This window comes from Vespa mandarinia, chromosome 1 (assembly GCF_050613455.1).
Source record: "Vespa mandarinia isolate Hongniang chromosome 1, ASM5061345v1, whole genome shotgun sequence".
NCBI lineage: Eukaryota > Metazoa > Arthropoda > Insecta > Hymenoptera > Vespidae > Vespa > Vespa mandarinia.
In genome coordinates this window covers 19407501-19432022 of record NC_140810.1, presented here as the reverse complement: position 1 = coordinate 19432022, position 24522 = coordinate 19407501, and the positions used below count along the sequence as shown (strand labels likewise).

Sequence of the window (24522 nt, the reverse complement as noted above, 5' to 3'; positions counted from 1 at the left end):
CTACGAAATCATTCGTTATTTTCCATTCGTAGACTACGTTTAATAATACACTAACATCATTCAAATTCAAAGTAGTGGCATTGAATTTTAAAAATACTATCCAATATAATAAATAAAAGAAACTGACAAGTATCTTTTCATATTATTCATTTCATCTTTTTCTTTCTTTTTAATTTTCTCTCTCTCTCTCTCTCTCTCCCCCTCTCTCTCTCTCTCTCTCTCTCTCTCTCTCTCTCTCTCTCTCTCCTTTCTAATCACTCAAAAAATTATTCAGATCACGCAATTCGATCATTCGCCTTCAAACAAACAACAATACGTATTAAAATATCCATAATCAATTAATTCGTTCGATTTACATATAATAATCATAAAAAGTAGCTGTTCGCTGCTCACTTCGAAATAAAGTTAACCATTGAAATAGAGTTACGGTATCGTTTCTCGTTCGATCAAATGGAATCATTCGATTGAAAATTATGACTTTACATCCATTTTATTACCATGGAATGGATATTTTTCTTCTTCATCCTCGTTTACACTAAACGGTGCATACGGCTGTTATTAAAAATTGACTGAACGGTAATCGTAATTTATTTGATATGTACGGTTAGATCCTCTGTGATACCGATAATTAGTAAATATCTTTGTTTCGCGTTTTGTGAAAATGGTAATTAATTTAATATGTCTGTATCAGGAAATCAGTAAATCAGAAATTCGATGGAAGCGAACTGTATTCTCTCGCAACACGTTTACTGTTCACTATTGGATTATCATCGAACTCATTTTTTGAATTAATAAATAGCTTGTCGAGAAGATAAAAAATTTGAAATTTTTATTTTTAATACTTTGTTCTCTGGTTTGTTCGATTTTCAAATTATTTATCGATTAAATCCTTCTATAGTTTATTCTATGGATCAATGTTTTCTAACCCCTTTGTTCAATGTTCAATTCACGTTTCTTAAATTCAATACACGTTAAAGGATTTACGGCCTGATAGAAAATTGTACCCATTAATTTGCGTAATATTTATTAACAAAACGCAAAACTTATTTCTATAAGATACATACAGATAATTTAAAATTAAAAAGAAAGAAAAAACATTATATATTTAAACAATTAATATTTATAATAACTCTATTTCGTTTTTTTAGTTAAATAAGTTTTCCTATAGAAATTATAAAACAAGAAGAAATTAATAGAAAGATTGATAATCATTATCACACCAGGAATATTGTCTATTTCGCAACTCGGTAATAATATTTGAATGATGTAACAAATTAATATTATGAATTGTACCTGTTTAGATTAAAAAAAAAAAAAAAAAAAAGAAAAAAACAATAAAATTATCAAAACACTCTGGTATCAGACAAGTTTGATTTTAACGAGAATGTTTAAATTTAAGTATTACTTACCATTTGAATGATAGTAAGGAAGTATTTATATCGATTAAGAATCTTTCGGATATTTGGACCAAATGTACTAAAGAAATAATATGTGTACATTATCACGTGTACACTACAATTCACTAAAGGAAGAAATGTGCCCATTCCATCGGAGTAATGCCTTCCAAACAACCAACTGATCAATACTGTTGAGACATGGTGATACAAATGCAGAAATGAAATCTGCTGATCTTTCTTTCGGAGTACAAATATTCCTGTTTCTATTAGATCAATCAATTTTGTTATGTACGCACACCAGCAGGCATTTAATAGCTACGCAGAAAAAAACATTTGTTATCCATTTTATTATTACGACGTACTTAATTTTTTTTTTCTTTTCTTTTTCTATATATTAATTTAATTGTATGGTTAAAATAAATCTCAAATGATACCTTCATACTATCAGGATCTGTACCGTACTTCATAGGTATGCAATGTAACGGAATCGTGGTAAACCAACCGGCACTTATTAATATATAAACAATAAAACTATTTATCATTATTTGAAAAACATTATAATATCTAATAAACGTTTTCAAAGAATATGGCTTTCTATTCTTCATAAATCGAGGACCACAGACGAAAATAAAATAGAAATATGAAAAGATTATAAAAATAAGTAGCCATGTATTAAATAATATCGAATCTTTTATTCGTGGATCTGAAAGTTAAATTGCTTTTGTCAATGGTCCTTTCTTTTCTAATGTTTAATCTATTCCATTTGAAATTTCGCATGTTATGATTTAACGATAAAAGAATCCTTAATTTGAACATCACTGGTCAAATAGAATATTTCATTCATCATAGAATTATTCAAGGATGTCTAATACCATCAAATATTTCGTAAGATTTCACTTTCTACTTACGTAAACATAATGAAAATACTTACCACCTACAGATATTATATAATTAATAATATTCTTTAATAGATGCATTTTAAACTCTTCGTAAGATACAGCCGTTAAAAAAGAACTACTTAACTGTCACTATGATTAACAATTAAAAATAGTTATTATGAATGATGTATTGTCTATCGAAGAAATTAAAAGCTATTGAAAAATTAATCGTACTATAATTTTTTATGATGGAATAAGACATTCTTTCACCAGTTGTCACTTTTACACTGATTGCCCCACCGTAAGACTCGGTATATATTCTGATAGACGTCACTGTTGTAATGCTTGCAAAAATTAGAATAATAATAAATTATGGAATTGAGCTTTTTAATGAATCCAAAGTTTTATGGATAGTATATATATATATATATATATATATATATATATATATATACTATCCATAAAATATATATATGTATATATATAATAGTATATATATATATATATATACATAAAGTATATATATATATATATATATATACTATTATATATATATATATACTATTATATATATATATAGTATATATATATATACTATTATATATATATATACTATTATATATATATAGTATATATATATATATATATAATTATTAAGTAATCCATTATATATATAAATATACTATTATATACTATATATATAGTATTGATTACTTACTAATTATTTATTATGTATATATATATATATGTATAATATATTTTACTAGTATTTATTCTTATTTATAAATTTTAATATAATTATAAAAAAGTGAGTGAAGTGTATGTGTGTGTGAAAAAGAGAGAGAGAGAGAGAGAGAGAGAGAGAGAGAGAGAGAGAGAGAGAGAGAGAGAGAGAGAGAGAGAGAGGCAGAGCATAAATTGGATACAGATAACCAAATAATTTATCAATACAATCAATTTATTTTTTTATACAATTGTATTTAAATATTGCAGACATATTAAAAAGATTTTACATAAGGACTTAAAGACCTACATCTTTCTGTCATTTAATATTAATTAATTGTCTTGAGATTAATTATTTTTCAAATACTTTTTGTCCAAATTCAATTCATTTTTTTACTCCTCAATGTCATATCGCACAAACATTTTTATTTATTTAATGGTACAGTTATTCCATTTAAATACACGATTACTTCTAATATTCGACATTAGTTACGATATTCGACCTTTCCTTTTGCAAATATGAATTGTTTTTTTTTTTTAATACCTCCTTTTATTTATTTATTTTTCGTTTTTGAATTTTTGTAACTTTTCATATAGAAGTTAAGGAACAATAAAAAGTTTATGATTAAGTTAATAATCATAATAAAACTTGATAATTTCGGGACTTTACAATCCGATAGAAATGTTTGTAGAAGATGCATTAACAGTATGACGAATTGTACCTAAGAGAAGAATTAAATTAGCGAGGTATGCATTTATGCGATAGGACGAAAAGGATGAGTGTTATAGGATGAGATGGAAGGGGTTGGGGGAGAAAGGAAAAAAATAAATACAAAAGGAAAATAAAAAGGGATCGTTTTTTTATATAAAAAATCATTAATCTTTGAAACTAACCATTTGAATAATAGTCATAATTGGCTTATAGGGTAAAATCAACTTTTGTATTTCTTTACCCAATGATGATAAAAAATAATATCCATACATAATGACGTGTACGGTACAATTTAACATTGGAATGAAAGTAGTCATTCCTGCAGCATAAAATTTTATACATAGCCAAGATAGAAGCGCTGTTGTAACATGATGATACAAGTGTAAAAACGATATCTGATTATTTTTTTTTCGTAGCACGAATATCCCTGTTTCGATCAGATCTATCATCTTTAATATCATCGTATACCACATCGCTAACGCTATCTAAAAATTCATTCATTCGTTTATTTATATTACATAAACTATATTCCAAATTTCAAATGATATTTAATATATCGCTTTGGAGTAATTCCAAAAGGATCTCGTAGAATAAAATTATATATAAAATTACATCGTAATACCTTCATAGAATTGGGATCCGTAGAATATGTTATGGGTACACAATAAATAAATATATTTTCATACCATCCTGCATCTAAGAACATGTATATTATAATACTGTTAGCTAAAATTTGAAAAATATTATAAAACTGAATAAATCTTTGCAATGAATAAGCAGGTTTATTGTTCATATATTTGGGTCCAATAAATATTGATATCAGATAAATTCCAATGATCGTTGTTATTGTGGATGGAGAATCAACTAATGGCCATAGTTTCACTCGCGGGTCTAAAAATTAAATTGTCCATTTCTTTTTCCCATTTTCTCTTTCCTTTTCTTATTTTCTTTCTTTTCTTTTACGAGCTGTATTCACAAAAATACTAGAAAGTATATTTTTTTAATAGATCGACTTACCTGCGTCTTTTACGATATTTTCATAGATATTAATTAAGTTCATATTATATATAATTTAACACGATCACTAAAGAGAATAAAATTCTTTATATTCGTAATCCCATTCGAGTATTATTATACTACAAGATTTATTATTTTAACCGATTCAATTCTTAAAGTAACATCATTTCTTATTAACTGTTAGTATTAAACTAAACTGATAAATGTATACAACCTTTCTACTTTTATACATCGGAAATATAAGTACCGTATAAATTTCATTCATTATAAATATTCATAAGATGTAAGAATAATTCTTTTTATATGCATTTATGCATATAAAATACGATAATTTTTAGATAACGTGAATGAAAACAAAAGTATCATTATTTTATCAATATAAATATAAATTCGAACATTTATTTTTCAATTTAAAGTAAAAAAAAAAAAAAAATGTCAATTTTCCAATAACTATTTAAACGAAACACAAGCGTTAGTAAATATCGTTTAAATGAATATACTTAACATTTACCATATATTTACATTGAATCTGTGTTGCAAATTTTATATTGAAAAATCATTTTACTTTCGGCCTTCGAATGTCGAACTTCACTTTTCGATTCTAAAACTTCTACATTCCAATGTGTCGATTTATTTAGAAAAGGAAAGAAAAAAAGCTAAAACGAAAAGGAAAGAAAAAAAAAAGAAAAAAGAAAAGAAAAAAGAAACAGATTGAGAGAGAAAAAAAATTAAAGAAAGAAAATATCATTGATTAATAATCGAACGAACATACAACATCATGGACAACAAACAATGACCTATGATTTTTTTGATTATCTCGAAGAAATATTCTAAAGGGGGGGAGGGGAAAGAAAAGAAAAAGAAACAAGCAAAAAAGAAAAAGAAAAAAAGCAAATAAAAAGAAATGAATAAGAACCCATACAATTCGGTTCGTTATGAAACACCTGGGTATTCATCGAAATTTTCGAAAAATCATCTTATTCGACCTTCCAAACGATAATACAGGAAATGAAATAACAATTTTATAAACTGTAGTATGTTATATAACGACATAGAAAGAAAAAGAATTCTATTCTTTTCCTATGTAATTGAATATACATGTGGGAGATATTTAGAAATAAAGTGGGTAAATCTACATTACGTTAATGTTAAATTGACATAATGCTAATGTAACGTTAAACAATGAAAAACAATTCTCGGAAACTACGAGAAACAATTTTAATAAAATTCTCTTTCCCTCTCTCTCTCTCTTTTTATATATATATATATACATAAAAATTTTTTCTACATATAAATTTATTAATTCATTTATATAAACGTATGAAAGGTTCTTCGAGTTATTAACCATAGATATTTATCGTCAATTAATTAATTATTGTTATTAAAAATTAAAGAATTAAAATATCAATAAAGAAATGATCGACAATTATTGTTATCATACTTTCTTATATTGTAAATGTTAAAAAAGAGGAAAAAGATATGTATTATTTGTCCTACAAAATGCAAAGGGTTAGCGCATTGGGAATGCATGAGACCACGTGAAATCTTTTCGTCTAGTTTCTTCGATATAAAAAAAGGGAATGGAAGGGAGAAAAGAGAGAGAGAGAGAGAGAGAGAGAGAGAGAGAGAGAGAGAGAAAGAAAGAAAGAAAAAAAAAATCAAGGAAAAAAGAAAAACAAGAAAAAAGTTCACGGTAGAATTTCTTTTTCTCTTTTCTTTCTTTCTTTCTTTTTTCTCTCCTTTTTTTTTCTTTTTTTTTTAATTCTTGTACGATCGATAGGTCGTGGAAGGTAAAGAAGAAGAAGAAAAAAGAAGAAAAAAGAAAAAAAAAAAATTGAAAAATAGAGAAGAGAGACGATAGGAAAGATCAAATTCGATTCGTTCATATCGTGTATGCGTATTCGACGAATGTGTGAGAAAATTCGCGCGACGTTCAGAAAAGAAAAAAAAGCTTGGATTTCTTTCCTTTCCGAAGAATGGCAGTCGCACGCGATGATATTATAGATCGAGCTTTTCCTGTTCATAGCTACGCATACCTTACCATTACTATTATTATACTACTATATATAATACACCATTACTACTACTACTACTACTACTACTACTACTACTACTTTTACTAGTCACCACGGTATCACCGATGAAAAGCTATTTTTCCTGTCAGTAGAAAATCCAAGCGAAAATTTTTTCGCATCGCGCGATATTTTTTGACAGGCTTCTTTTCTCGCATCGTAGGAGGCGAAGGAAAGGGAGAGATGAGCTTTCGCATCGTTTCGAGCTTATCGCGTTGACTCGACGACGACGACGGTGACGACGACGAAAAAGAACGCGTAGGTAAAAGAAGAGAAGAACGAAGAAAAGCAGCTTGTTATACGTTGAGTCACGAGAAAAGATGCAATCGCTAGTGTCTGATCTTGAGTTCTCTCTCTCTCTCTCTCCCTCTTTCTCTCTCCCTCTCTCTCTCTCTTTCTCTCTCTCTCTCTCTCTCTCTCGTATACTTTTTTATTCACGAGTTTATAAAGTTTTACTTGGAAAAAATTGTTTTTACTTAAAACAAAAACGAAAAAAGAAAAAAACAAAAAAAAAAGCAAAAAAATTTAACTATCCCAATCAATCATATTTATATAATAATATAACGTATAAATAAATGAAATTTAAATGTGTAGAAAGATAAAAGAAATTTTTTTCTAAAAAGTACATTACAAAATTACGCGACTGTATACATATATACATAAATTATATCGTCTTACGACGATGACAAGAGAAAAGAAGAGATAAAAAAAAAAAAAAATAAATTTGCATAAAAAGCATAAACGTCAATCAAAAACGATTTATTTAAATCTTTAAAAATCTATGCGGAATAATGAAGTTATGGAAGGATGACGAAGTATTTTTCTTTTCTCTCTGATGAGAGAAAATTAAATATTAAACGTTTCGGTCGTTTCGATAAATGCGGATGAAAAATTTATTCGGAATACGCATGTATATTAGTAAATGACTACAGTCGTAAAATATTGTCTCTGAAATCATTCGGTTTTTTTTTCGTTTTTTTTTTTTTTTTTTTTTCCTGACAGATCGAGCGAGCGATTCTAATTGATCAATCGTTCGAATTAAGATGTGAGTTCAAAAATAATGTCATGTCTATATATAGATAAATTATATATATATATATATATATATACTTACATGGTGGCTTTCATTATCGTCAGACTCTTACAAAATCGTACGTGATAACACACAGGAAAATAAAACTTCATTTGCATCTTAAGTCACATTTCCAATGTGAAAACTATAAGTGTGACGTTTTACTCACCTGAAACAGAGAAAAGAAAGAAAAATCGATTTATCGTGATTGATGATAAAAGGTGAAAGGAAAAAAAAAGAAATAAAGAAAAAAAGATTTTTTTTTCTCTTTTTTTTTTTTAGTCAACGTCGAAACAGAACAATTCTCGAATAATGTCTCGTATTCTCGTTAATGAGATAGAAAATCGTATATAAGAAATAGTAATGCGAATATTTTCGCGTGCTTTACGTGCCCGTAAAATGAAATAAAATTAGAATTGTTACCGTGTCGTTTCGCCTATTGAAAAAGACGAAGATATATACCTTTCTCGGAGAATTAGATAGCATTAAAAATAACGAAAAGAATTGATAAGTTTTATAGGGAAAAGGATTGGGAAGGGGAAAGGGAGGGGGAGAGGAGATAAGTACGGACACGAAATTTTGTATCGGACATCTGACAGAAGACTGGACGTGAGCTGAAATTCTGTTAAAAGAGAGGCAGAGACAGAAACAGAGAGAAAGAGAGAGAGAGAGAGAGAGCAAATTTTTAATATGTGGTATTCCTGCGGCGTAAAGTCTGCTCGAATCGATAAGGAAATTACTCACGGTCATTTCACAAAAATATGAGCTTCTAGTCGCTCTGCAACATCCCAAAATCCGTTTTCACTCGGGTCCTGAACAATTCGTCGGATACAAACCGACAATAGGATTTTAAAACGTTCGGCCGGGAGTGAAAGTGTACCGGTGGATGAATTTGCCCTTCCGTATCTGCCATTTTCGTTATACGTTTATCCATCAAAAACACACGGCTTGCTCGACCTGTCCGTTCCAATCGTCTCGATGAATTAGTAGAAAAACGTTTTTCGAATTTTATTTGCTCAAAGCGTTATAGTTATTAAATAAATCTTATTTACTTTATTTTTCGAATCGGCGTCGAAATATTTTCCCCCTTTTATTCACATCCAAAACATTCAAAAATACGATTTGTGATTATTTCCTTTCCCATTCTCTTTTCTTTTCTTATCTCTTTTTTGTCATTTATTTATTTTTTTCTGTTTTTTCTTCTTCTTCCCCCTCTTCCCCTTCTCTTTACGGCTTACAAGTAACATATTTTTTTCTTATAGATTTTTCAAATGAAAAACATTGTCATCAGCTTTTTTTTCCCCTACTCGAGATCATTTTTTGTCCTACTTTTTCTTTCTTTTTTTTTTTTTTTTTTTTTCTTTTTTCCCTACAACTCGATTAACAATTCTACGTGTCTTCATCGGAAAGAATTATTTATTCCTATTTATATACGTGTGACCGGACGAGCATTCAAATGAATACATTAAAATAATTTAATTTATAAAAATGACTTGCATTGACGTATGAAGCTAATATATTTATAAAAGGTAGTAGTCTGTAAAAGACTTGACTTATGATCTAGCGATAAATATAACGATAAAATGTTCAAACAATGTTTTACCAAGCTCATATATAATTTGATTAAATAACATATTGAATGGGTAATTTGTTATTATTCTATGTAAATTACTGAGAGAGTATGAGTTATGTCGACACATCGAATTCCATTAAATACTTTCGAAAGAGACAAAAAAAAAAATAAAAAAAAAGAAAAAAAAAAAGAAAGAATTCGACGGTAGTAACGTTTCTCATTTGAATGAATTGAATAAAGCAGCTCTCGAAATGAAAACCAAACTGGGACGTTTGTTTTATAACGAGAGGTCTCTGCTTCTTTTTTTCTTCTTTGTTCTTTTTCTTTTCTTTTTTCTTTCTTTCTTCTTTTTTTTTACATAACCCACCGATTCGAACTCTTTCACGGAGACCACTGTCTTTCATTTGGCATTCGTTCTTGAAATTTTTAAACGAATATGAATATTTTCCTTTCGAACGATCTCACAATGATATATTATCGAAACAGTACGAGATAATAAAATGTAGGATGAGTCAACAAAAGTGTCTAAGCATTCGCAATTTCTTTCAAGATATTAAAAAAAAGAAAAAAAATAAGGAAAGAAGACAGAAAGAAGTCTAATTAATCTTTAAAATAACTTATGTAAGACACGTCGGTCCATCTTTTATTAATCGATAAAAGATAAATTGTCTTAAAATAATGTCTACCGTCTTGGCCATTCATGCATTTCATCCATTGATTCATTCGATTTCGATGACGTGTTAGTGGAATAAGAGTGGAACGAAGAAGCGAGAACGAAAAGCGATAGTAGACGACGTAAGCGCTTTTAGACGTGTAATAGTAATAGCATCAGCAGCACCAGCGCCTCCAGTAATAGCAACAGCAATAGCAACAACACCAGCAACAGCAACGACATCGGTAACAACAATAGCAACAACCCTAGGAAGCTTTTGTTTCGCAACAGGGGGTATTCCTAGCTATATATATATATACATACATACATACATACATACATACATATACATATATATATATATATATATATATATATATATATATATACATCGTATCTTCATATTGTACGTTGTCGACTCTCCCTCATTGTCCTAACAGCCCACGACATAGCTTGGCACGGCTGGCAGTGCTACCGACCGCAACAATGACGCATTTACACGTGCAAACGTGAAGTACTCAGTCTATACTATTCTATGCTCAATCAGCGACCGACTTTAAGCTCGTTATGTATTCGATTAAGTTGTTTTACCATCTTTCCTTTATATCCATCACGTAGAAGGATGACGATAATGACAATGACGACAAATCTCTAAGTAATCTAATTGTCTCATATTATCTTTCTTCTTTGATCGTTCAAATATTATTTCTTTTCTTTTCAATATTTCTTTTTTTTAATTCTTTCTTCTTTTTTCCTTTCAATTCATCTTTCATAACTCGTTAGATAATCAATTGACGATCATTTGACCGAATTTTTTTTTTCTAACCCTAATTATGCCTCTAAAACGACTCAGACCAACTTTAATCTCAATTAAAAGAATTTCGAATATTTTTTTTTTGTTCTTTTTTCTTTTTTTTTTTTTTTTTTTTTTTGTTGTGCTGTTCGAAGTGCCTGAGATCTTGAGTGCAACTCAAATGTACAACTTGAAATTATTTTGACACAACATTATGTGCATGGTTACACTTGAAACAGATGTCAAATGATCTTTTTATCTAAGTGATATAGAAAATTTTGAAAAGGAAAGAAAAGAGAGAGACAGACAGAGAAAGAGAGAGAGAGAGAGAGAGAGAGAGAGAGATAGAGAGAGAGAAAATCAGTGCAAAGATGTAGTGCTTGTTGGGAAGCCAGGATCGAATGAAGAAAGTTTTCATCGCGTCGGTTGGTACAGAGAAAGAATATTTTTCTTAGCAAACGGCCGAGGAAAACCAAAAGAGAGAGAGAGAGAGAGAGAGAGAGAGAGAGAGAGAAAGGTGGGAAAATAAAGGATGAGAAAAAGGCGTCGGCACGAGATAAGACGTCGAGAATCGCCTCGATTTAGTAACGACCACTACACTGGGCTGGGCTTCTTATAAAAGAAAACTCGATTACTCGTCTCTAGAGAACCGGATGGAGTTCATAAGATGGATTTTACGGATTTACAACGCTAATAAACTTTACTGATAAGCTTGCACCTTCCGATCTTCCGGTAATTCATGGAAAATTCTATGCGCGTGGGTCTATGTATGTATTATGTATTTATATATGTATTTATGTATATACGTATGTATGTTAGAAGAGAAAGATATATATATAGATAGATAGATAGATAGATAGATAGATAAATAGATAGATACATAGATAGATAGATAGATGGAGAGAAAGAGAGAGAGAGAAAGAGAGAGAGAGAGAGAGAGAGAGAGAAAGCTTATTTTCGACTCCTTTTTGTATTTATATGATGTAGGAATTAAAAATTCAACGGGCCGTGATATATGTGTCAAATTAATTTGAAAAGTAGTGCAAAGAAGTACAAGTAACCGTTTTAATTGGAAGAGTAAAAAATTAAAAAAAAAATAAAAAAAGAACGAAAGAGAGAGAAATCTTCTCTTATTCATTTTGATCGAAGTAACAAATGATCGCTCCTATCATATTCTATTCCACTCAATAAACTAAAGGAAATTCTTTAACCTTTGACGTTTTGATTGTCAAGTCATGGTGAAGGTTATATTTGAATGCAAAGCGCACGAATAAGAAGTGGTGAAAGAGAGAGAGAGAGAGAGAGAGAAAGTGAATTTGAACTAAAATGAAATAGTCTGCGTTACGTATTTGAATCGATCAGAAAGTGTATGATCATTTCTATCAAACTTCGCATATATTATAAAGTATTACGGAATATACATTATTATTTCTCTTTTTCCAACAACTCTATCGCATATTTGAGATATAAAAGATAAATAAATGTGTCTGATGAATAATCTGAATTGAAAAAAACAAGAAGAATATTGTTCTAATGTAAATAATTGTTAATAATTTTTCATCGAAATTTTCGAAAGAAAATAAATAATAAATAAATAAACGAAAGAATATAAAGTTAAAATAATAAGAAGAAGAAGATAAGAGGAGGAATAGAAAAGAAGAGAAGAAGAAAAGAAAAAAAGAAAAGAAAAGAAAAGAAAAAAAAAAAAAAGAAAAAAAAGAAAAAAGGAAACATATCGAGTTAAAATAAATATTCTATAACTTTGCGGATTTATAAAGAAAAATACGTGATATATCGGAAAATTCCATTCTTCCTATATTCAGTTCAACCCGATCGCATTTTAAACGCAAGACGTGAGAATATTTCGAGTGGAAATAATGTAAATGTATGTGTATGTGTTATACGTGTATACATATACATGGATATGTCGTACGTACGTACACATACGTATATAACTAGAAACCATGAGACTTCGTTTCTACGATTTGAAACGGGATTTTCTTAGAGCCTTGGTAAATCGCTTACCTTAGGATTTATGCATCCAAAATAACGAGAATCGTTCGTGTAAAACACGTTACGTATTTTAGTCTTATTTCGCGCCTTTGAAAAGGTTTTGGCTACCATATTCGAGATTACTTTACTACGAGAATATAATTTAGGTGTCTTGCTACGACGATGTATACACACACATATACACAGACACACACACACACACACACACACACACACACACAGACAGACACATGCATGTACTGTATATTTCCTTGAAATACTTTTGCATATTAGACATTTTCAAAGTATCGACGGCGATAATAACTGTACAAATAAACGTAACAAAAAAAGGAGACCAAGTAATTATTGTACGAAAAATTCATTCTCATTTGCATTTTCTTTTATTTCTTTTTCTTTTTTCTCTTTTTATCATTTGTTGCTCGATTCCATTTCTTTTTCTTTTAATTTCTTTTTATTTAATTTTTTTTCTTCTTCTTCTTCTTCTTCTTCTTCTTCTTCTTTCGTTATTTATTCTCTCTTAAATTTTGATAAGAAAATAATGTACCCCGCAAGGTGAATTAGTGAATTAATCGATCGAAAGAAATCTAAGTGAAGCGATAAGAAAATCTTAATCCTTGTAGAAAAGGTTAAAGAAATTCTCTCATAAATTTGTTCCACTCGAAATGCTCGTCGTACTACGGTTATCAACGAAGCGAACGAATCGTTGCTGAGGGATTAAGGTCGTCCTCGTCGTCGTCGTCGTCGTCGTCGTCGTCGTCGTCGTCGTCGTCGTTGTTCCACTCTTTTCGAAGAGACCGCTCGCGCGGTACTCGGCACGATGCAGTTCCGACTACTGATAATCTACTCGTATGAAAAGAAAAAGGAGGATTAGAAATAATGAAAGAAATGGGGAGAGAAAGAAGAATAAGAGAAAGAAGAAGAGGAGGAAGAAAAAGAGGAAGAAGAAGAAGAAGACGACGACGAAGACGAAGGAATAGAAGATGAAGAAGAAGAAGAAGAAGATGAGAGAAAAGAAAAAAGAAAAAAAAGGAAAGGAAAGAAAAGAAAAAAAGAAAGAAAGAGAAATTCTACAAGAGGCCATAATAAATTTTCGAGAAATTAAAAGCAACGTTATAAAATGGCATTGATAGTATCTTGTGTACGACGAGCGGTAAAGTCAACCATAACACGATTTTTTCGATTATCCACGAAAATGAAATCTCTTTAATATAAAAATCCAATACTTACGGGAGAGAACGACGAAACGGAATAATTCGTAGAAAATTCATGAAGATGTCTACCGTCAAAGGGAATAAAAAGTGAATGAAAAATTTCTTTCGTTTATTCGTTCGACTAAGATTATCTTGAAAAACGATAGAAACAAAGATACGTTCGTTTAATGAAAGAGAGATAAATAAATGAATAAATAAAAATAACGAACTATTTTTAACATATCCCCTCAACCTTCCCGCCCAACTATTCCCTTCTCTCCCCTTCCTCCCCGCCACTCCCACAATAGCAAATTACTTTTTGAGAAATAATAAAAATGTTACGAGGATGTGATTCAATTTATGAAACAAAAAAAAAAAAAAAACGTTATCGAAGGCTCTAAATTATTTCGATGAATAAAAATTAACGACGACGTATCGAAACATTCGCCAATCTCTGTATGCCAATTGTATATTATTACGGGCGAATTAATACTTATAAAATTCTTCTATAATTAGAACTATAACACATTCTCACATGCACGTTGGAAAAACATGACGATGATAATAAATCATAAAACGTACATACGTAGAGTTGTATACGTTCATACAATCTAATTCACCGATAAATTAGACAATAATACAATATCGTACGATGCAAATCACAAGGATAAAGATTTGCGAGCGAGCGAGCGCGTAGAGAGAGACGAGAGACGAGAGACGAGAGAGGGGGTGGAAGAGAGAATGGAAAAAAGAAAGAAAAAAGAAAAAAGGAAAAAAGGATTAAAAAAAAAAAAGAGAAAGGGGAGGATGAGAGGAAAGAACAAAAAAAAAGAAAAAAAAAAAAAAGAAGAAAAAACGCGCCAAATAGAAACACGAATTTCGTCTAATAGTTGGGCCACCGTGCCGATGCATTTCGATGTGCTATTTCCCGTATGCTCGACCCGCATGCACGACCTTAACTAAATCTCCTACGTCCACGTAGATCCAACGATAGATCACGTCTGTGAAAAAGAAGAAACGATCGGTGGACGAGAGAGCAACGTCGATGTGGTTTCCTTGATGAAGATATTGAGAGAGAAAAAGATAGACAGAGTGAGTGAGAGAGAGAAAGAGAGAGAGAAGAGTGGGAAGAAAACGATAGTTCCTCTTCAAGCTGCCTCGAGGCAAACCTTCACTGACGTTCGAGGATTTATTTTCTCGTTGAGAAGGAGGTTAGAATAGATTCATGGAGTTTATCGATCCAAGAAAGTCGTCGAAACATCTCCCACCATCTTTAACCGTTCTCTTCTTTCGATCTTCTTCATCCTTCACGATCTCATCCCCTCCTCCTTTGCCTAGTAACCCTTCCCTCCCCCCTTCCCACTTCCATCACCACCATCATACTATTGCCATCGCCACTCTTCCTTCTTCCTCTTCCTATCCCTCCTTTTTCTCCTTCCTTCTTCGATGAAATTCATATCGCTCTGTACGGAAAATGAAATTTCGACGGAATTTCTATTTTCTATGACGATCGCGCGATCGTAGTATACGAACGCTCTCAAAGATATTCTTCCGTTCCAAAGAAGATTATTTCGTCGATAAGTATAAAAGAAAAAAAAAAAAAAATAAAAAAAGAAAGAAAGAAAAAAGCAATGATGCGGATGGATCAACGCAACGATGAAGAAATGAAAAAGTTTCGAAAGATTATATGATTTTATATATATGATTTCATATATATATATATATATATGATTTTATATATATATATATATATATGTATATAAAGGTAATAGATATTTGTACTATATGTATAACAATGGATAATGTACATTAAATTATATTCTAATTTAATTTTGTTCATTATTATAATCCAAGTAATATAGGCAATGTTCTGTTTTAATTATTAAACTATTGCTATTCGAAATACTTAATATTAATTAGTAATTTAATAATAAGAGAGAGAATGAGAGAGAGAGAGAGAGAGAGAGAGAGAGAACAACGCAAATAAATATATACATATATATATATATAGGTATATTTCTATATATATCTACGAGCGCTCGAATTTTCCAATAAAATAATATTCCAAATAAACCGATTTGTTATCAATAAATTAGAAAATATATTAGAGATAAAGTTAGAGTCATAAGTTTTACGTAGTAAATGATGCGATACAAGATAAAACATATCGCGTCGGTCTCTTATCCGTTTTAACTAAAGAAAAACTTCTCTCACTTCTGTCCGCGCAAGAAAGAATAAATTAATAAAGCTTCAACCTTCTCCTCCTCCTCCTATCCCTTTTTCATCCCTGCTGTCCTTCCCACCCTATATTCCCCTCGTTTTATTAACAAGGACCGCGAGCAATAGGAAAAATGAAGTAGAAAGAAAAAAAAACACATAAAGGCCTTTGCCTCGGACGAAGTTTGTTTCTCATTAAACTTAGCTCTACCGATTTTCTACTTTAAGCAGGTAGAAAGTAAGTTTCGTCAAGAAGAAAAGAAAAAGAAAAAAGAAAAAAGAAAAAAGAAAAGAAAAGGAAAGAGAAAGAGAAAGATAAGGAACGACGAAGAGGCAATAATGTAAACGAAGAGATTTTATATATATAAAAAAAAAACAAAAAAAAAACAAAATAAAAAAAAGAAACAAAAAAGTCTCTTGCAAATAAAAGATCTCAAGAGTATCGTTAAAACAATATAATTATTAAATCATTTATATAATAATAAATTAAATAGGAAACAGGGAACATCGTCAAAAAAAGTAAGAATGATTAATGGAGGATCGTTTTAATCTCACGTCTCTCTCTCTCTCTCTCTTTCTCTCTCTTTCTCTCTTTTTCTCTCGTTAAAAACAACGTCTAAAGCACATACTCATATTTTTTGATTTAGTCGACGGTAAGACGTGTATGCGTTCGCGTGATTCCTTCGAAAAGTTAGAAATTGCGAGCTTGTAAACTGTGCTTTATAGCGCGTTGTTTGCCATGGAGCAAATTCTAAAATATCGTTCCTTATAATGCGACGTATGCGTCTTTGGTGACTCGAATTTACAAGAGGGGGGAAAAAAGCGAAGTTATATTTCTCGAAACAAAAGAGTTTTCTCTTTCTCTCTCTCTCTCTCTCTCTCTCTCTCTCTCTCTCTCTCTCTCTCTCTCTCCCTCTCTATCTTTCTTCTCTCTCTTTCTCTTTCGTTTTTAACCAAGCTTACCTAATCTCTCGTAGCATAGAAACAATACATCTTAAGCAAATTTTTCGAACAAGGGAAATCATTTTTATTTGCAGAAAAATTTCATTATAAGGGAAATAATTTATTTATTTAATTATTTGTTTATTTATTTCATTTTTCCGTTTTCTCCAAAGCAATTCAGCTCTTCGTAAAAAAGAAAAAGAAAAGAAAAAAAGAGACAGTCCATCGCGCAAAACCAATTTTAACCATTCCTTTTATTCACATCATTATTATTTTATTCAAATCTAAAGGAATTAGGATAATCATGAATAAACATCTCCTTTTCCTCGGCACTATATGTTGAACGATAAGTATTTTGGAGAAAATGTCTAAACAGTAATTCATGAAAGAAAACGAAAACAAAAAAGATGAACTAAAAAGAGAAAGAGAGAGAAAGAGAGAGACGGACAGAAAGAGAGAGAGAGAGAGAGAGAGAGGGGAAAGAGAGGGGAGAGAAAAGGAGAAAGTATTGAAGAGGGTGGTCTCTGGATGGAGAAGCATGCCGTAACGACGAACTGAAAGTGTCGGAAAAAAGATGGGAAACGATGAGGCAAGGAAGGAAGAAAAGCAAATACTAAACGCAGACGTTGAAAATGACTTAAAAAAGCAAAGGTTGGTTAAAGAGATTCAGAGAGAAAGAGAAAGAGAAATACACACACACACACACATAGATATATATATATAGAGAGAGAAAGAAAGAAAGAGAAGGAGAAGGAGAAGGAGAAGGAGAAAGAAGCTAGTGAAACGTGCGTAGAGAGGGAGATCGGTACGACGTTTGGAAACGTTCCAAAGAAGGGAAAATGAAGAGGCAAGGAGTGCCGAAGAACAGGAAGAATAGGAAGAGGAAGAGGAAAAAGAATAAGAGGAGGAAGGAAAAGAAAAAGAAGAAAAGATGGGAAGACAAAACGCCGTCGTCGAAAAATAAGCAGTGGTGGTAGTCAAGAACGATGATCCAAGCATTTTCAAGCAGCGGAGCTAACTCTATCTATCTATCTCTCTCTCTCTCTCTCTCTCTGTATCTCTCAAACACACACACATATACTCCTTCCCACACTCTCTTCATCTCTCTCTCTCTCTCTCTCTCTCTCTCTCTCTCTCTTTCTCACTCTTCATATCTCTTCTTTTTCTTTCCTTTATTCAATTTCTACGTACGACGTTTTAGAGTTAAAGAAATGGAGCGTGCTCAGGATGAGAGGAATAGAGATAATACCAATAGAAGGGGTTGGAAAGGAGGAAGGAGGCAGACAGAATTAGGAAAGAGTGAAGGAAAAGTGGAACGACGACATGGTAGATATTTCGAGAGAATTATAATATGCTACTATACGACTTTTCTTTTCTCTCTATTTTTTTTTCTTTTTTTTTTTTTCTTTTTCTTTTTTTTGATCGTCTTTCCTTTTTCTTCATTCTTTTTCCTTTTTCTCTTTTTCTTTCCTTTTCTTTTTTTTTCCTTTTTTTTTTTTTTCTTTTTCTTTTTCTTTTTTTCTCTGCACTTAGCAACGACACGACAAGCGAAAGAAGATGAGTTCGCTTATTTTTATGAGAGAAAAATAATATGTATGTATTGTATATACGTACATTGTACATCTACACGTGGGATATATAAAGTAGGATTATAACATATAGTCGGTGATGTATTTTAAAATTGTATTATTGTTAAATTATTAAAAATTATACGTGTGTATGTGTGTGCGCCCGTGCGTATGTATCTGTGTGTGTGTGTGTGTGTGTATGTTTATATGTGAGTGCGTAAAGAGAGATTTATAAAAGAGGATAAAGATTAAACTTCTAAAACAATGGCCCTTTCGTTTACCTTATGTTCCATCTTATTTCCATCTATGCAAATATTTTCTCTCTCTATGTTTGCCTGTTCGTATATTTGCCTGTCCGTCTGTCTGTCCGTCTGTCTGTCTATCTGTCTACCTGTGCATTCTCTTTCCTCCTTTTCTTTCTTTCAGTTAGATCTCTCATTCTTCATCTTTTTCTTCCTCTCTCACTCTCTTTCTCTCTCTCTCTCTCTCTCTCTCTCTCTCTCTCTCTCTCTCTCTCTTTTTCTATCTATCTCTTTATTTTCTTCTTCTTCTTCTTTTCTCTTAAATTAAAGATTAAAACATTTCTTTTCTCGTCTATTTCATAAGAATAATTTCCTTTTTAAATGGATCAAAAATTCCATGATCAAAATGATCGTGGATAAGATGTTAGATTAGATATATCGTTAGATCACGGACAACAACATTAAATCGAGATCTCTATCGAGTCTTACAAACGTTAACCTGCCTTAGGGTTTCTCGGATGGACTTTGAAAACTTGAGCGATCAACCGTGAGATTGCTCTACGTCCCTTCCTACTGCTCCTTCCGATTCGTGTTCACTAATACACATATACACATACACAAGCGCACATATACAGAGAAATAGAGAGAGGTAGAGAGAGAGAAAGAGACATAGACATAGTATATATGTAAGCATAGTTAGGTTGAAACGTAGGCAAGCGAACTATCGTTCCTTAAACATCCTCCGATACACAACATACCCTCAAAACGTAATACCATTTAAGACGGTACTTTGATCGTGACATCGAAATTTTAAGTCTCTTAATTATTCTTACGAAAGAGCATTACATTATATTACATATGTGTATATATATATATATATATATATATATATATATATATATGTATTAATTAATTAATAATTGTCTATCATAAAATGATAATGATTGATGGTTAGAAATTTCATTAATAAATAAGATCAAAGTAGCAAACATATGTTATATATTATTGTTATTATATATTACATATATAAAAAAATATATACATATTATTATAAATATATGCATATATTTATATGTATATATATATGCATAATATATTGTATATGTATAGACATGTACAGAAATATGCAGACTTCTCTTCGATAGATAAAAATCCAATATCTTTAGGAAGATGTCGAACGAATCTTCGATGTTTTTTAGTTCGCGGCTGGCATAAATCTCTCTTTGGCCGTATGACGATCAGAATTCTCATGCATAAAAGCGCATGAGAGTGAGCAAGCAATTCATGCGAGTCGCGTTTCTTGTTTTCTTCCCAGTACACGTTCGATCTCTCTTCCTCTCTCCCACCCTCCCTCCCTCTCTCTCTCTCTCTCTCTCTCTCTCTCTCTCTCTTTTTCATCCTCCCGTTTTCCTCTTTTTCCTACCTCTTTACATAACTTTTATTCGTGAGCATTTTCCTTTGCCACGACAGACATATCCTACGTTTTCCTGGCTGGCGACTCCTTTCGCCTTAACGTTACAACTTCAATCAGTTCTGGAGTCCATCCACTCGGTGACTTCGTATGCAACTTTTTGTCTTCCTTTATCCATTCATACAGGACGTTTCACAATGTATATTGAGATATAAAAAGTTATCATGATTACAAATGTATTATTTAAAAATTTTCTACAATTTACAATAATGAATATACGAACGGCTATAGTTCGATCGTATTAGTTTAAAAATTAAATCGATTACAAATAAACACAGATCTTATTGTTAAGGAATTAATACTTGAAAAAAAAAAAAAAAAAAAAAAGGAAAAGAAAAAAAAAAGAAAGAATAATAGAATTTATTAAGATTATCATCAATGAATTCTCATTGTAATGAAACAATTAAATATAAAATATTTGTAATATTGTTATTTATAATGTAAAAATTAAGAAAGATAAGATTATTATGAAATAAAGTTAGATTTATCAAATTGGATGTTTATTAAATAAAATAAGATTGTTATTTAATTGAAAATATTATTGAAAGATAAAAATTGACTGGAATACTTTTATGTATCATATGAAACGACCTGTATTTCTCTCTATCTATTTCTCTCTCTCTCTCTCTCTCTCTCTCTCCTTCTTTCTCTCTCTTTCACGTTCTCTCTTCTCAGATTGTTTTTAATTTCTTATTCGAGTCAATGATCGTCCTCATTCCCAGCGACGCGATATCCTACTCTCAATTGCATCGATAATACAATACTATTTTCTTTCTCTCTTGTTCGACACGTTATTATTACTATGTACAATATCTACTATCTCATTTAATTAATAGTAATTTGTATAAGTTTCATTTGCCCTATTCCATTTAAATCATCCTGATTAGTTCGTTCGAAAATATTATATTATCAGATTTTCTTAAAAGGTTAAACGAAAATCTACAATAAAACTTTATACTATTTTTTTTTTTTTTTAGACAATAAATATTATATTCTCTTTGCTCAGAAAAAAAGAAATAAGAGGAAAGCTGAATTAAAAGAAGAAAGCTGAAGAAAGCGTTCGTTAATAGATCATAAGATTTTTAAAAGGACAACGGATTAATATCTACATAATTGTTTATGAAAATTGTGAGAGAGAAAAATGTGGTCGAGACGATGACGTTCAGACGGAACGTAATTCGAAAAGAAAGATATGGGACAATCCTGGAATATAATTTAAGAGGAAAACCGAAATAGGTGAAACTTCTTGAATTGTTAGTTTGAAATATGTATGTATGTTCGGCTTGTGGATATTATGAAAAATTCAACAAAGAGAGAGAAAGAGAGAGAGAGAGAGAGAGGAAGGGAGAGAAAGAGGGCGATTTCTAACATCTCATGTAATATTACTATCAACCGAGGTAACTCGAGCTTACGGCAAAAGTTAAAGCTCGAATCTACGTGACCGTGCACGTATCTTCACCGAGATATAATACATCCTAATACTGTCTCCTTAACATTTGAATTATACCCGCGGGACTATCGTGGATCGTTGCTTTTTCCTAACTGGACGTTCCTTTTTGAAACGTGAAAAAATTTTTATCAGACACATCAAACATTCGTACATACGACAAATTTAATCTTTTATATAATTCTCTTTCAACGACAAAATTGATCGGTTGTGTTCGAAATGCTTTCACTTTTTGTTTGCTTGTTTTTTTTTTTTTTTTTTTTTTTTTTTTTTTTTTTTTCTTTAATCATTCGTAAACTATTTAAAATGATCGTATATTTCTTTTCCCTTTTCTTTTTCTTCGTTTCTTTTTATCATCCGTAGATCATTCAAAATGATCATATAAAATGGTCGTCAGTTGAAATTATTTTCTAAAAATTAATTCACATATATGATCGGACGTATTCGATATCTAACAATATCTGTTTCTCTTCTTCGAAATCATGAAATATGGAAACGAACATATATATATATATATACATACACATATGTATATGTATATCTAGAATACTACTACATATCTATCCAGATAAATTTCAATGGAAACGTTGAACGACTCGTCGTCGACCATACAATTCGTACTAATTCCAAGTTCAATCATCCCTTCGACTGATAACCGGCAGTCTTCTTTAGCCATATACATACACACACATATATATATATATATATATATATATATATAAACCATTTTCCAGAATGTGAAATAGTGGTACGATAAAAGGAAGAGAAGGGAATGGATATAATTTGAAATTGGACTGAATAAGACTGACTTTAGTCCGAGATAAAAAGTAAGAGGAAAAGTGGGATCCAGGAAAAAAAAAGGTTCCCGAGTCTTTCTAGAGTCAGCAACGTCTCATCAATTTCCGGTTGGTCGATCGACATGTTGACTAGCTTGAAAGCTATGAAAAAAATTTACGAAGGATCGAGGTCAATGTACGATTCGATTCTTAAACCTTCTCTCTCTATCTTTCTTTATCTTGAAAATGAATGAAATAAAATAAAAGTGTCATTAAATTTCCAAACTTTCTTCTTAAAGCTTGTCTATTTCTTCCGTGGCAGCCTTGAAAATTTCATCTTTATTTTTATTTTGAACATCGATCTCCTTAGTGACCTTTTTGTTCGGCTGAATCGTCGACGAGATCGTGCTCATGTACGAATTAATTTCCTTCGAAAGCCTCTCCAAATTTTTATCGTCCTTGCCCGTACCATTTTTCGCCCTTTCAGATAGAACGTCCTTTTTGACTTGCAAATGGAGCACCAACGACGGCCGTTTCACTTCTTTGTTGAACAACGTCGCCTGCCGTCAAACGATGGGATATTGTTCGATGGTATGAATATTCCCGACGTTATTCTCTTTTAAAACGATGCTTTTTCGAAAATTCAATTTTCGAATATCTCCCGACGGAACAATGAAAAGGATAAAGAAGAAAATATATAAATAAAAGGAAATAAAGGGAAATAAAAGGAAAGAAAATAATAATAATAATAATAATAATAATAATAAAAAGATAGAAAAAAGAAGAAAGAAGAAATGAAAGAAAGATAAGGTTTACTTGTTTCACGTCACGAGGAAAACCAACAATGAGAAATCCTTTGGCATTAGGTTGAGTCATCAGCTGTTCTTCGATCATAGGAAGAATGTCATTCGCTGAAACACGTCGTCCCTTCTTCGTGATATCCGCGAACTTTTGACCTCTCTCCGAACCATTCTCAATCTCCTGCTTCAACAAATCCCCCGTCGAAATCATGAAGAAACCATATCTCGAGGATAGTCTTCTACCCAGGTCGCGTTTACCAATGCTCGGTGCACCGATCAGGAATATTACAGGTCCGGAATATTGTTTCAGTTGATTCATATTATCTTTATTGTTTCTAGAACTTTCTCTTTTACCAAAGCACATACCCATGTCAATCTTTTTTACTATAACAAATTGTCCCTTGTTATCTTCGAATTTATCATCTATCCTATTATTTTTACGTATTAATATCGTACTACAATTTTTGATTTATCAAATACAAATTATTTATTATATATATGTATATATATATATATATATATATATATATATATATATCAAATAGGTTATAGCATGTAAAAATTATTAATAACAACTTCATACGGATTAAATGATAATTAGTAGTTGTTATAATCACAGAACAGATGGCGATTAACATATGAAACAGAAAAAAGAAGAAAAAAAAAAAAGAAAGATAAAAAGAAAACACATAACCATTTGGACATTTTCCTTTGAATTTCAAGATTTCTAACTTCAAATAAAATATCCTTAAATAATAATTAAATAATAGTCAATTAATTAAAATGAGCGGTACTCGATTATTCGACGAGCATATAAAAAGATGCGTGAAGAAAGCTACCACGGATATTAGAATGACATTGCAAAAGCTTCAAAGCGAATTGTCGATATGTAACAAACACGCCTTCAAAATGATGAAATCGGATAAAGAAAAGGAATCGATGTTGAAGGGATTTATAGAATCGGCCA

At 30.9% G+C, this 24522-nt stretch overlaps 4 protein-coding genes across 4 annotated transcripts in view; all 4 read right to left on the bottom strand.

Moving 5' to 3' along the window:
- The window catches only part of dlg1 (MAGUK family member discs large 1), a 462366-nt gene that overhangs the window by 373023 nt on the left and 64821 nt on the right, over positions 1–24522 (bottom strand). The window lies entirely within an intron of this gene.
- On the bottom strand, positions 1008–2542 carry LOC118447522 (very long chain fatty acid elongase 1-like). The gene is made up of 4 exons (XM_035879566.2): positions 2329–2542; positions 1832–2100; positions 1410–1712; positions 1008–1293 (listed from the first exon to the last, which is right to left on the bottom strand). The coding sequence occupies exons 1-4, from the start codon at positions 2372–2374 to the stop codon at positions 1132–1134; spliced, it is 780 nt and encodes a 259-aa protein (XP_035735459.1). The 5' UTR covers positions 2375–2542; the 3' UTR covers positions 1008–1131.
- LOC118447519 (very long chain fatty acid elongase 7-like) lies at positions 3213–4946 on the bottom strand. The gene is made up of 4 exons (XM_035879562.2): positions 4728–4946; positions 4333–4601; positions 3893–4195; positions 3213–3720 (listed from the first exon to the last, which is right to left on the bottom strand). The coding sequence occupies exons 1-4, from the start codon at positions 4768–4770 to the stop codon at positions 3553–3555; spliced, it is 783 nt and encodes a 260-aa protein (XP_035735455.2). The 5' UTR covers positions 4771–4946; the 3' UTR covers positions 3213–3552.
- On the bottom strand, positions 23130–23925 carry LOC146873346 (adenylate kinase isoenzyme 1-like). The gene is made up of 2 exons (XM_085660958.1): positions 23572–23925; positions 23130–23385 (listed from the first exon to the last, which is right to left on the bottom strand). The coding sequence occupies exons 1-2, from the start codon at positions 23923–23925 to the stop codon at positions 23365–23367; spliced, it is 375 nt and encodes a 124-aa protein (XP_085517084.1). The 3' UTR covers positions 23130–23364.

Bases quoted from the DNA above. Each gene is read 5' to 3' on its own strand.
- LOC118447519 (XM_035879562.2), bottom strand. From the start codon at position 4,770: ATGAACTTAATTAATATCTATGAAAATATCGTAAAAGACGCAG. The intron at 4,602-4,727 runs GTAAGTCGATCT...TTTAATTTTTAG, and splicing joins AAATATCGTAAAAGACGCAG to ACCCGCGAGTGAAACTATGG. The intron at 4,196-4,332 runs GTATTACGATGT...ATGAATTTTTAG, and splicing joins CGGATCCCAATTCTATGAAG to ATAGCGTTAGCGATGTGGTA.
- LOC118447522 (XM_035879566.2), bottom strand. From the start codon at position 2,374: ATGCATCTATTAAAGAATATTATTAATTATATAATATCTGTAGGTG. The intron at 1,713-1,831 runs GTATCATTTGAG...TTTTCTGCGTAG, and splicing joins CAGATCCTGATAGTATGAAG to CTATTAAATGCCTGCTGGTG. The intron at 1,294-1,409 runs GTAAGTAATACT...TAATCTAAACAG, and splicing joins TCCTTACTATCATTCAAATG to GTACAATTCATAATATTAAT.
- LOC146873346 (XM_085660958.1), bottom strand. From the start codon at position 23,925: ATGGGTATGTGCTTTGGTAAAAGAGAAAGTTCTAGAAACAATAAAGAT. The intron at 23,386-23,571 runs GTAAACCTTATC...TTTTCGAAAAAG, and splicing joins TTCCTCGTGACGTGAAACAA to CATCGTTTTAAAAGAGAATA.